Here is a 13,675-nt window from a genome sequence, read left to right as displayed (position 1 = left end):
GTTTTGGACTGATATACATGGATTTATTTTCAATAGAACTATATCAAAACTTGTAGGCTATGTAACAATAACTCTTTATCTCAATATTTTAATGGATACATTTCACATGAACATGATACTGTATATTTGGAGGTCAATATAATATATGTTCATGGGAGTATTATCTATTGTGTGGACTCTATTTTTCTGTCTTTTACCTGGTTTTCTGTCCAGCACCTAGTATTTATTGTCTGGATGTGCAAGCTTTTGTAAACCATTTTACATTTTAAATAGGCCCACAAAAAATACACTTCTTAAGTCTTCCCCTAAATGGCTTTCATAGTGTATGATATGTAGATTATTGCAGACAAAAACTATCAAAGAGTAGAATACATTGTATATAATTGTGTTATTAGTGTTTTTGTATTTTAAGTTGTATGATGATTCCGCTGAATAATTGTTACTTATTTATTACTACTGTTTTTTTTCTTTCTTTTTCGACTTACTGTTTATTGGGTAGATATTTGTTTACAATTATTATTATATACTTTTTTCTAGGACCTTTTTAGATATTTTATATTTTGGAATTAAGTTTGTGTAAACCTAATGCACTGATCTAGCTGTTGAATTATGTTTGTTGATATATTTAAATAAAAAAAACGGCTTTCTAATATGAATACTAGCATTCATAAAAAGTATTAATAATAATGTAATGGGGTATTATAAAAGCTTAAGAATTGCAGCTACTGAAACGAATTTCACAAAGTGGTTTAAGAACAAAAACAATCTTGGCGAAAACGGAAGTACAAAGGAGTGAAACCTCACTCTGCATCAAGGCATCAAACTCATGACAACAAATATGGCTGCCTCCTGCTCGCTGGTGTGTTGTGGAGAGGAGAGCGACTCTGAAAAAGCTGTTATTGGTGACTGTCTCACATTTGTTGGTTGTCGAGCATATTAGAAGAATATTCTAATTGTAATTGTGTTAGTAAATCTCGGGTCGTGCTTGTGTTCTCTATTTTAAACACCCGTTTGTATTGCACACGTGGGTGCTAGCAACAGGGCTAGTTGTTCAGTGTTGTGCTTGCCAAAGTGAAGTTTGAGGTTATTATTCTCATGTGTAGGAAGTTACATTTCACAGTAGTAAGCACAGGGAGAAACACGTTTTCTTGGATTTGTTGTATCTTGTTAGTGGCTGCTTGCATTAATTAAAGTTAACGTGCATATCTAGCGAAATGTGTTTATGGTGGTATGAAACCAGGCATTGACAAGGTCCTCGTTATGTTTCTCCTTCTCACAGTCCGCTTTTCAAATGGCAGCGTCAAAAATGCAGACAAACTGGATTTCACGATGTACAAGAACGCAGATGAGAGTAACCCCAGGAAAAAGAGCAGGCGGATAATGGTGAGAAAGATGAAGGACTGCCTTCATCCTCAGTACTATAAATTTGCACTCTAACGTTACCGTACTAGCGATTAGAGCTGGGCAATATATCGATATTATATATCGATATCGTGATATGAGACTAAATATCGTCTTAGATTTTGGATATCGTAATATTGCATAAGTGTTGTCTTTTCCTGGTTTTAAAGGCTGCATTACAGTAAAGTGATGTCATTTTCTGAACTTACCAGTACTGTTGTAAATGTTCTATTATTTGCCTTTACCCAGTCATTATATCCACATTACTGATTGTTATTTATCAAAAATCTCATTGTGTAAATATTTTTTGAAAGCACCAATAGTCACCACTACAATATCGTTGCGGTATCGATATCAAGATATTTGGTCAAAAATATTGTGATATTTGATTTTCTCCATATCGCCCAGCCTCTATAGCCATACTTTCATGACTGTGTTGCTTATGCTTTCCTCTGTCTAGGCTGCTGAATCAGAAAGACTGTGCTATGTTGGAAATAATTTTGGGGCGGGGTCCTTGAAATGCAACAACCTTTGCAAGTATGTAGCATATTTTGAGATGTATCATTGTGAAACTAACTACCTACAGTAATACGTGTGACGTTTCTGTTTAGATATTATGTTGGAGTGTTGAACAGGCAGACCATGCAAATGGAGGTGCACAGTGCTCAGCTCTTTAACATGCAACCTGTTATACCGGGAGACGCGACAGAGACCGCAAAACCCCAGGATGCTACTCAGACGTACAGAGACAAGGTGCGACGTTTTGTGCTGTTTTTCTTAGAATAAGAGAAGACCGGTCTCCAATAAGAATGAACTCGGTATTAATGTCTTAATCTTATGATAAACATTTTGTCTTTAGGTTGACTCTTTGATTGAGGCGTTTGGCACCAACAAACAGAAGAGAGCTCTGAGCACCCGCAGGCTGAATCAAGTGGGCGGTGATACCCTGCACCAAGCAGTGGCTAAGGCTGCCAACACTGTGATTGACCAGAAGGGTCTGGAAGGTAAGCTACACGGAGTCATGGATATGGAAGTCAGTAGTCTAAAAAACATCAACTAGTCATCTGAGGAGAGGTTGGGTTATGTTAAATAACTGTCTGCTTGAGTTTTAATTTTTCTCTCCACATAGTCTTCTGTTCTGGTGTCAATTTGTTAATATAAAATAGGGCTAGGCAATATATCGATATTATATTGATATCGTGATACAAGACTAGATATCGTCTTAGATTTTGGATATCCTAATATGGTAAGTGTTGTCTTTTCCTGGTTTTAAAGTCTGCATTACAGTAAAGTGATGTCATTTTCTGTTATCAGACTGTTCTAGCTCTTTTTTACCTTTACCCACTTAGTTATTATATCTACATTACTGAAGATTATTTATCTAAAATCTCATTGTGAAGATATTTTGTTAAAGCACCGATTGTCAACCCTATAATATCGCCACAATATCGACATCGAAGTATTAGGACAAGAATATATGATTTTCTCCATATCGCCCAGCCCTAATATAAAATGTTCATCTTTTTTTCTTTCTTTCCTCAGCTCTACAACAGGAAGTAGCTGAGACAGAGATCCAGGGAGACCTGGCTCTCCACCTGCCCCCTTGCAATGCAGGCGCTGACAAACCTGAGAATGTCTACCTATTTGATGATCGTATCCTTCTGTGTTTGTGTTTGTGTGTGTCTCTGTGCCTGAAGATCAACATAAGAATTGGATAGAGAGTGTGGAATTGGATAGAGATTGACTATAACTGTTGGAGGTGAAAGCTGCAGCTGAGCTTGTTTGTTTGGGTCTCCATCCTTACCTGATATCCACAGTCCTGAGTCCAGTAGAGTTTGGGGCTTTGGAGCAGGCTGGTTCCAAGATGGCAGTACTTACACCTGAGGAGCTGAAGAAGATGAGAGATGACGCAGGGTAGGGTGACAGAGAGGTCACGCTTGCTTAATAAAAGATTAATCTACATTTTGTTTCCTGCATTGCATTTTAATTGTTTTGTACTTTTTATTAAAGGTGCTTGTGTGTTGTGAAGCACCTGGAGAACATGCCAACTGTGGGTGAAGCCAGAGATAAGGCGGCACGCTGTGCCTTTTACCTCTCTATGCTCCTCAAGCTGGCACGGCAGAAGAGCATCACCCGCAAGTGTGAGTAATGTTGTTTGCCTTCATCGAATGCATGTCAAAAGTGTTTCTACACACATCTCTGGAGCACAAACTAATTGTGATTTATGTTTACATACAGTTGGGCAGGAGGAAGGCTGTCCTCGCATCATTCAGAACAAACTGCTCAGAACATTCACTGTGGAGACTTTCAACAATGGCAGGTATGATGGAACTTTTGCACATATATCGTTCTGTAAAATATCTGCAGGGAAACACACGCCGACTTGTGGCGTGTTATCTGTATGCATTTTGAGCTATCCGCATGTATGTCTACGCTGTATACAGCGGGCGTAAACATACAAGCCACTCGGCGTGTTGTCGCCGTTTTGCTGTGTTATCACGAGAAGAAAGCTACAGTTGAGTTTAGGAAAAGAATAACGGGGTTGGCTTTAAGGAAACGCCACATGTGGGACACGAGCACTGCAACGAACAATGCGTTGAGCATAAAAATCTCCTTGCGTGCTCGTAGGGCGCATGCCATCTGTGGCGGCCCGTGCGCTGTGTCGAGCGCGAGTTTACCCACACCTTAACCCCACTGCTGGAAAAAAAAAAAAAATCCTTGAAGAAACAGTGTTATATCATAACACATAGGTCTTACTCGCATAGTTGTTGCACTGATTTTATCGAAAAATACATCTTCTCTTAATTTCACTTTTTCTCCTTACCTCATTCTTTTAGGGTCCAGAACATATTGTCAGCATCAATGCGTTCCAAATTAGCAGCTTACGCCCTGGCCCTGCTCCTGCATATGAATCACATGACTGGTGACCTCACATTACTGCACCGTGACCTGGGAATCACAGAGGCCAGGTAAGAGCAAAAGGCCACATTTGTATATGGAAACTTTAGTATCTGTATTGCTTTTTTTTTTTTTTTTTTTTTTTTTATGTACAACACACACTGTCAATGAGGTGCATTAAAAGAACTCTAAGTATACAGTAACTGATGTTTTGTGTCTTCCTACAGGATGATTGAAGTAGCAAAGTCAATGGGACTGACTCTAATTAAACAGGCACGGGCAAAGGCCTACGAGGCTGAGCTGCGAGACACAAACAGGCACGCCTCTCTTGTTCTACCTCTGGTCAAATATGATCAGTTCATGGAGAGACGGAAACGCAAGAAAATGCACTGAAGATCATCAAGATAACAATTGCCACATACAAGAATAGTTTTAATTAATGTTTTTTTTTGCAAATAAAAGTGGTGAACTTTGAGTTGAACATGATATCTTTACTTATTGCTTACTGTGCAAGATACAAAAAAAGCGGTGGAATGAGCTGTAAACAACTTCTAGATGACAGAAAACATCTAGCGTAGACAGTAAAAACATATAGGCACATTTGTAAACGGCACATACTGCACACTGAACCTCGGTTTTCCTTCTATAACTGGCTATTACCAAGTGAATCTGTGCGGTTGTGTGTCACTGTGCAGTGTGATGATAGGACCTGGAATGATAACTCCCTCACTGAATTTCATTACGTCAAAGAAATCTTAGGTGCATCACATTTGAAGAACACGGAGGACATGATACAAAAACAGACTCACCAGGAAATGGCTCTGTGAAAGCGGCAGAAGCTTAATTGGCTTTGTTTTTTTTTTTCTGCTTTTTTGCATATACACATCACACTAGGACAACTCCTTCCCAAGCTACAATCATTGACTGAATAAAAAGTCCAACAAGGCACAGCTTTACTTTGTCGCATGGATGAGGTTGGCATCTCTAAAGCCTTTAACTCCTGCTAGGATTTTTTTTAAATGTGCACGTCCCAACCAGCAAGTCTCAGAAGCAAACGGATGACACCAACAACGTCTACAGCAGGTCTGAACATCAATATGAAATCTGGATGTAAAAGAACATGATTAAGTTAAAGCTTTAGTATGGAAATGGTTGTTTAAGATGTAGGATGACAATGCTTGAATGTGTTGTACTCCAGCTTCACTTCATGAGTCCACAGTCGATACGTACACTGGCATTTGATCATAAAATTACAAAAGTCTGATTTCAGATTTACAACATGTTGTGCCACCCTAATGTACTGGAAGGTGGATGGCCCCTTTAGTGGTCATACACGGAGCAGCCTCTTCTTGGACAGTTACTAGACCTCAACAAGAGGGCATCATTGTCAAAATTCAGAGTGCTCAAATCTTCGATATACACCAGTTCAAAAGCAACCAGATGCTGACCTCTTTCGAAAGTCATTCATATTGGTATCGGAGTGCTTGTCAGCATTCACAGGATGGAGCAGAACATGCTGCCACTGTGGCAACCACTTTCTACAGTAGCGCTGATCCTGTTCGTCATGGAAATCGCAAGTCTGGAAGGATATTGGGATGAGGAGAGGCCAGAAGGGGAGCTGGCCAGCGGACGAGGTGGAGGGTTTTCCAAAACCCAGGGAGGAGCAGATGTACAGCTACAAAATGCAAAGAGGTAAATAAGATTTTTTTTTTCAGACAGAAAATTCATACAAAATTCAGGAGCAGTGCAGATGTTACACCTGCAATAACTGTTTTTTTTGGTTACTTGTGGGCAGTGGCAACAAGTGGTGAACACAACATTGACATATCACCTTTTAAAATAATCTGGTGAACATGTTAAACAGTTGTTAATTTAGACGAGTGAACTAAACCAGGAAAGCCGTGCAGAAATTCGTTGTAAAGCTGAGGAGAGCTGCAGGGACTGATAAAAATACCATCTATGGAAGAAAGAAAAGGAAGAAAGAGCACAGATAGGAAGTGCCAGAGATTCAGACGATCAGTGGCTGTCAGTTGCCTAGTTACCTGTTATGTCTTAGAACATTGTTGTTGCGCAACACACAGCTCTCATTGCCAGGATCGATGTGTAGCAGAGCCTTTTTGTTTCCAGGGTGGCCCTGGAACAAGAGATTGTCATGGACAACACCTTTTACTGGCCCTAGCACGGCAACGCCAAAGCCCTGTACCGGTTGGACGCGGTTGCGCATTACCTAAAGAGAAAAATGAGAAAACCATAAAAAATGTACACAAGTGTTAAAATGTCATTAAGGATCTATGTACAGTGCTGGAAAACTACTTAAAACATTTTCAAGCCTCAGTCCACCTCACCTTGATGTCAGCGCTGCCAGAGACCTGGATCCCATATCCACGGTTTCCAACGAAATCATTCTCCAAAATCTGCCCGTTACCACTGAAACCGACACCATGGCCGCTGTTTTTATAGATGCCGTTACCACGAAGCTCCACTCTGCAGTCTTTCTCCACCGCAACACCACCTCGACCATTTTCAAGAATGCAGTTTGTAACCAGTCGGGTCAGCTGACTGCTCTGCAGCACAGCTATGCCGGTGCCACGGTTACTGTTCACAAGATTAGCAAAGACATTCAGGGGCTCACTGCTCTTCACGTACAGACCAACTGCTAGAGAGAGAGAGCGAGAGAGAGAGCGAGAGAGAGAGCGAGAGAGATTAGAGACAGGAAGCGAGAGACTTTGTGGCCCTTACCCTATGTAACACTCAAACAGATCTAGATTACCTCCATTGTAGCTCATGCAGTTGCTCTCCACCAGGGCCACGCTGATGGAACGATGGGCAGAGTGGCGCTCATCCTCACTGTCCAGATCACTCTCCCATGCAAACAGTTCCCCCTCTTCATTCAAGTTCTCCTGCCCTTCTCTCCCTTCTCCTTCTACCCCCCTCCTTTCCCTGCTGCCTGCTTCTCCACCAATCCCGTCCTGCCCTGGCCAGTTCCCCTCCCGGGCCTCGATGTTCTCTGGGTCTTTCCTGCAGAACACTGCCAGCCCATACATACAGTTATGGGTGATGTAGTTTCCCAGGAGCTGCGGGAGGCTGGACGACATAACCCACACACCACAGCCTTTGTTACCTGAAGAAACAAGAGGAAGAGGAGAAATGTGCCATGGTTGGTAAAGATGATATCAAAGGTAAGCTGTTATGTGAAAATGATGGTCAGCAAAACAAGCACTTTAAACGTAAAATTAACGTAAATTTTTATAAATTCTGTATTGTATTTATGTATTGTATTTTATATTGTATTGGGCGGGTATGAGCACTGTCATTTACATTTTTATGGATGAAATAAATTTGACTTTGATGAACGTATGATGCTGCCATTAACAGCCTGAAATTACATACAGTAGACATGATTTCCCTCAATGAGTCCGCGGCCTCTCTCTCCCACCACGACACCGTCTGAGTAGCCATAACAGATGTAGTTGTTCCTCAGAATGGGGTCACCTCCTCTGCGGATGTCCACACCTCCCCACTGGTTCTCTTTGATTACATTCTCTGGAATATATTATATGTAAAGAATAAAAAGGTTCATAACCACAAATAGCGCTTTTTCTTTCTGTAAGTGCCACATCAGTGGGGGAAAATGAAGAACACATTTAGCACCTGTTATCATCCCTCTGCCATTCTCGTTTATAGCAATCCCTGCTGCCTGGCCCTGGAAGATGTGATTCCCACTAAGAGAGAGAGAGTGAGGAGAGAATGAGTGGAACAGGAGCAAATATGAAACAAGTTCAGACTTTATGTAGTAGTCTATGCAGAAACACTAGGCTAGGCGCACTTGTTTATGTCAGCGAATGCACCCCTGGCGTCACATCTGCTTGCTTTCACTGTAAAATGCTAGGTTATGTATAGCAGCAAAACATATACCACTGCACTGCAGCAGTCAAAGTGATTGTGAAGTTGCTTGAGTGAAATTATCAAGCCATACAACACTGCAAGTTTTACATTGAAGGAAGAGGTAGTATAAACCCATCCTGATGATAGGGAAAGCAGAGACTACACATTCCTGTGCAAGTTAAATGTTTGTGGAGTCCCACCTACCTGACCACAGGATTCCCGCTGAAGAGAATATACACGCCCGCTTCCTTGTTGTTATAGATCTGGTTGCTCCGAATTGAACCTTTTCCATTGCCAAGGACAACAACCCCTGAACGCAAACCACTATGTATCTTGTTACACTGTGGGATGAAAGACAGAATGAGAGAATAAAAAATGGAGTAGAGAAAACTAAGTGCTGTTTGGAAATGTACCTACTGATTGATACTGACAAATGTATCAAATGTGAGCTTCTATAGATCACTTTTATAGTGTTTTATCAATGTCTTTTATTATGGACACCTCTCAGCTTCTTCATGTCACTATGTGAGTTATTTGACCGTGTACAAGCTCTGAAGTTACTGATAAGATGTAAAGGGCGCAATGTGGCATCGGGACCTCAAAAGAATCTCAATCTAACCAGAGCCGGTAGAACCAAGTTTGATATGGTGGTTTGACAAAATAATCGTTTCCATGACGACTGACTGTGAGGTGCTGTTGAAAGCTCTGGGACGACGTAATAAGTGTGTGTTAAGATTACCGTGTGGCCGTGCGTTAAGATTATTTTGTCAAATGTGGGTATTATTTGTTTCTTCCTTGACATAATAGAAAGTGGAGCAGCAATTACTACAATGATGGGGTTAGCCCCTTTTCGGATGTCCAGCCCTGCCTCCCCATTGGAGTGGATGTTGTTTTCTGCGATGAGGCCCTGAGCAGAGAGGCGCAGGAACACACCTGATGCACGGCACTCACGCACCTCGTTTCTCAGCATCACTATCTGAAGGAGGTAAGAGAGAAAGAGAGGGAGCTCAAGTAACACTTAGAAAAGGAAACTGCTGCTGAATTACTCATGATCTGAGCTACTTCCCTAACTTAATACATGACACAAAAAGGTACGCAGCCTGTAAAAGCCAGTGATCAAATGAAATGTAAACGTTGTCAAGAGACACTGAATTAGTCTGAAGACCGTTATTACGATCATATTTACTGTGGAGTTCTGGATGCAGCGGACAGCATAGTTCAGCCCACGGAAAACATTGTCCTCCAGCCGAGCTTGTCCGTAATTAGACAAATGCACGCCACCCTTCCCTTCCCTGAAGAGGCAACGTCTGAGGATACAGCCGAGGGTTGAGGCAGCGAACATCAGAGCCTCTGGGTCTCTGTCTAGTTCCTGCTGAAGGGTGAGGGTTTCGGGGGTCAAAGATGGTGGATCTGGGGAGGAGGCCAGTGGCAGAGAGCCATCTGGCTGGGGCTTGAGCAAATGGGATAGGCCATGATGGTCACAAGGGATTTTGTAATCCAATAGAAGTGGGTTTTTGTTAGTTCCTCCGCCATCTCGGTTCTCCTCCTCTCCATCGCTGCGGTCGCCATCACTCCAGCCATCTTCAATCACTGTGCCCTGACACACTGCATCGACCCCAGTCCTCCTCTGCCAGTCGTCTATGCTCACAGGCTCCTTTTTAACATTACCAGCCGGAGGTTGATGCCCACCAGTAGAGCCAGCCAGAGGGCCTCTGGGAGGGCTATTGTTCCCAGATGCGCCACATGATGGGAACGTCCTGGCCAAGGCAGCCAAGTGTTTACAAGCCCAGTTCCTTTCTGACACCGGAGGACCTTCAACAGTCACAGAAGCTGTGTCACTTCCCGAGAAGTCACAGCTGTCCAACAGACTGAGGACAACGCCCAGCAAGTGGGCAGAGCTGCCTTGTGAGAAGGAGCAGAAACGAGCCTGGCAGGTTCCCGGGCCGCGGATTTGCAACTGAGCCCCCTCAAAGTTGCAGTTATCAAGTTGGACGTGACCCCATGACGTCTAGATTCAAACAAGGAGAGAAAGGTGACTGGAGTAAGACAGATTTAGCAAGAAAGAAACAAAACAATTGGACCCGAGACCCAGACTTATTCTGAACACATGATAAGACATTGCTGTATCAAGAAACCGTTATGGCACGCTGTTACTTCACCTTGTAGACCACAGTGGAGAACCAGGGTGGCATGAACACCAGATTACACAGCCGGGCAGTAGGGCACTGCTGCTCCATACACACCAGGAGGGCCACCTCGCCCAATCGGCCCAGCCCAACCAGCTCCACAGGCACCTTCAGCGCCACTTCAGCCTGGTCCTCATACACCCCTGGATGGAGAACTACGCGGTCATATGGCCCAACCACCCCGAGGGCCCCGCGTAGGGTCTCAAACTCGCATCCAGGCCCCACATGCCAAACCCTGCGGTCTTTCCGACGACGGAAAAAGAGGAGGCAGGCGGAGGACTGGAGCTCTGGGCCATTTTGAGTCCATGTGCGAGTGGACAGAGCGTGCTGCTTCAAGGCCTCTCTCCAGGATGGGGGTTCCTGATGGGGCTGACTGGGCCAGTTGGGATGTCGGCACTCAGGGCAGCCTAAGCACAACTGTCTCCAGCGGGTGTTGTCTAGTGAGAGGATGAGTTCCCGCCAGGCACGGCACACCTGGCAGCAGCGGCCCAGGTCGGGGAGCGGAAGGTAAGCCAAGATAACCCTCCACAGCTCCACTGGGAGGCTGCCCACCACCATGGCAGCAGAGACACCGACTGGGGAGCACCGTGACGGGAGGGGGGCCTAGAAAACAGTCACACGCACGCGCAGTTAAGGCAACAGCAAACCGCTATATAGCGCCAACGTTAAACAACAATAATAAACAAATGAGCATATGATCACACAGATAAATATGCAATGCTACAGTGGCGCGCTATTAAGTTGATGTAGGCCTAAAGTAGTCGAACGGTGTTATTTTAGAAGGAAAACCGCACGCAGCAAACTAGACGGAAAGGAAAAGCGTGAATTCTGTAACGTTATTTTGAATTTACGTGACTAATATCTTCATGTAGGCCCGACCGAGATATTATGTTTAAAGTTTGCTACGATCAATGATAATGACGGTTAGCTAGCGAGGAAACTTAACATTAACGCTTTATTTCCTTGCGTAACTGACGTTAGCTATAACATCAACAAGCATCGTATCCGTCAAAAATTAAAGCCTTTAACGTTACCTTTTTTTTTTGTTTACCAATTTGCCATAGTTAACGTTAGATGAATCAACACATGTCTGTTGCAGCTATCTTTCTAGCGTTGCACGTCCTTCATCACGGCTTCCAGAGTTCATAACAATCCATGATGACTGCAGATGTGCTATCGAAATGGAGTTCAGACGATTGCTTGCAGTTTACGGCAAGAGACCACGAAACAAACAAGTCCATCTTCCGCTTCCCAAAAGTGGGCGTAACCTTTTGGAAGTAGACTGCTGTTAACCATGCAGTTAACCTGTCAACGTCGTTGTTAACCACTTCAGTCCTATGCGATACGATGCTGATGCTACAGAGCGGGTGGCGCTCTAAATCCAACCCCCTGTTGCCTCTCACATCTCTGCCTCCAGCCTTACCCGACATACCCAGGTAAAGATATAAATCCTTTCACAATACTCAAACATGTTGGTCTAAAAAGTTGTATTTCTCTAAGATTTTGCAATGATGATAAGAAAAAGTTTTTCTTATTTAGAGTTTTGAGTGCCCATTTGTACAAAAGCTCAACTGGTTTTAGGATAGTAGAACCCAACATAGACCAGCTAGTGATGCAGTAATTCCTAATAAAATGAAACACGACGCGATCCCAGGGATTTCTTACATAAATTAACTAACGTAGCCCTAAATACACACAGTGTAACCTACCCAGTCTCCGCAGTGTGAGGAATTCACAACAGTAACGAGTAACTATGCAGAACATAAAACATGTATCGGAGTAAAAGTATTAAACTCATCGAAAATATGTACTCAAGTAAAAGTGGAAGTAGGAGAAAAAAAATAATACTCCAGTAGAGTACAGATACAGCTTTTTAGTACTTAAGTACAGTAGGCTAGTGAAGTAGTTCTACTTAGTTACTATACAGCTCTGGCAGCAGCATCTAACAGAGATCCTCTAATTTGCTTAAAATTAAAAAGATTGAATTTAATTCTTTTGGAAATCATTTTAACATGATTTTTGAAGGAGAGTTTGGAGTCTATAATCACACCCAAGTATTTAAACTCATTAACAACTTCCACCTTTGTGCCCAAAAACACCCCAGATTGAGAAGGCGTAATAGTAGCCTAGCCTAGCAGGTTACAATATTGTTAAAGTGCTGTCATTGCGTTTGTGTTAAGTGTATTGCTGGTTGTCAGTTTAGACGTCAGAGATCTCATTTCTTTTATAGTAGCCTATTATTTAATTAGAGTAAAATGTATAGGCTACTTCTAAATATGTACAAAAATTATTAGGCTTTGGTACTGAACCAGCACACAGAGAAACAAACACAGACTCATAACGATATAACAAAACTTCAAAAATTCAGTTCTTTAAAGCAACCAAGGAATGCTGATGCAAAGTAGGTCGGCTCCGGGCTGGAAAGGGGCTGAGTCGGGCAGGCAGAGGAATGTCCAAACTCTCTAGCATAAATCCAAATGAGAGGGTAGAAAAAAAACAGGAGAGTGACGAGCTGGCGACACAGCAAGCCACGGCAGCAGGTCTTGAAGTGTAGGTCTGAGCAGAAAAGAACAAGACGTTAGCAACAGCACGAGGAACAAAAACTCGAAGACAAAAACCACAAACTAATATAACTTGGGAGCCTAGTTACCACACTGGTAGGTGCAACGATCTGGCGGCAGTGGAGAGCCATGCCCAGGAATGGACCTTTTTCACAGCAGACATTTTGTCTTGTCATAGTAGGAAAAGCACAGCTGAAATTGATAACCTTAACAATGGCTCAATTCCATCAAGTGTCCCAGTAAGCTATTTCAGTGAGTCAGCATGCACAATACCAGGGCCTCTCCTAAGTGGAATGCAGTCATCATTAATGGGTTTGAATACAGCTGTGCTTTTCCTACTATGACATGTCAACATGTCTGCCATGAAAAAGGTCTATAAATACTGCCAGGTAGGAGCGTAGAATTAGAGGCAGCTGTGCAGGTAAGAATCAGCGAATTGCCAGCAGCTGTACAGAGAGGTAGATCTTGACCTACTTTTGGGAGAGTCTGCCAAACACCCATGCAGACACTCCAGACACAGTGGGGACAAACACACATACAGACACCACAGAGACAGTGGGGACAAAACAAGGGGAGAGAACAGCTGCCCACATAACAAAAATGTTGTCAACATGTACCTTTTGCAAATGTGCAACTTGTAGCCTACATTTATTTCCTACTGTAAGAGGATTTTTTATAAGTCAATAGCATGCAAAATATGTTAGATACATCCTCTGAGAATAATTGTAGAGAAAGCCCTTGTTT

At 42.9% G+C, this 13,675-nt stretch overlaps 2 protein-coding genes across 5 annotated transcripts; one reads left to right on the top strand and one right to left on the bottom strand.

The window, feature by feature from the left end:
• Positions 1–792: 792 nt before the first annotated feature.
• On the top strand, positions 793–4,780 carry polr1e (RNA polymerase I subunit E). The gene is made up of 11 exons (XM_028596597.1): positions 793–902; positions 1,280–1,383; positions 1,862–1,938; positions 2,013–2,154; positions 2,261–2,405; positions 2,944–3,054; positions 3,219–3,315; positions 3,412–3,542; positions 3,640–3,721; positions 4,239–4,370; positions 4,527–4,780. Exons 1-11 carry the CDS (start codon positions 827–829, stop codon positions 4,690–4,692), a joined length of 1,263 nt encoding a protein of 420 aa, XP_028452398.1. The 5' UTR covers positions 793–826; the 3' UTR covers positions 4,693–4,780.
• fbxo10 (F-box protein 10) lies at positions 4,705–13,138 on the bottom strand. Of its 4 annotated transcripts, none has more exons than XM_028596562.1 (12): positions 13,021–13,138; positions 12,753–12,926; positions 10,344–10,973; positions 9,371–10,192; positions 9,011–9,160; positions 8,389–8,525; positions 7,951–8,021; positions 7,690–7,842; positions 7,070–7,420; positions 6,645–6,955; positions 6,342–6,526; positions 4,705–5,974 (listed from the first exon to the last, which is right to left on the bottom strand). In XM_028596562.1, the coding sequence occupies exons 1-12, from the start codon at positions 13,105–13,107 to the stop codon at positions 5,794–5,796; spliced, it is 3,252 nt and encodes a 1,083-aa protein (XP_028452363.1). In that variant the 5' UTR covers positions 13,108–13,138; the 3' UTR covers positions 4,705–5,793. The 4 variants fall into 4 exon arrangements, with proteins under 4 accessions (XP_028452363.1, XP_028452371.1, XP_028452381.1 ...); XM_028596570.1 differs by having other exon boundaries at positions 6,645–6,952; XM_028596580.1 differs by lacking the exons at positions 12,753–12,926; positions 13,021–13,138 and adding an exon at positions 11,405–11,804.
• Positions 13,139–13,675: the final 537 nt, after the last annotated feature.

This window comes from Perca flavescens, chromosome 2, assembly GCF_004354835.1.
Source record: "Perca flavescens isolate YP-PL-M2 chromosome 2, PFLA_1.0, whole genome shotgun sequence".
Classification (NCBI taxonomy): Eukaryota; Metazoa; Chordata; class Actinopteri; order Perciformes; family Percidae; genus Perca; species Perca flavescens.
This window is presented reverse-complemented; position numbering and strand designations above follow the sequence as displayed.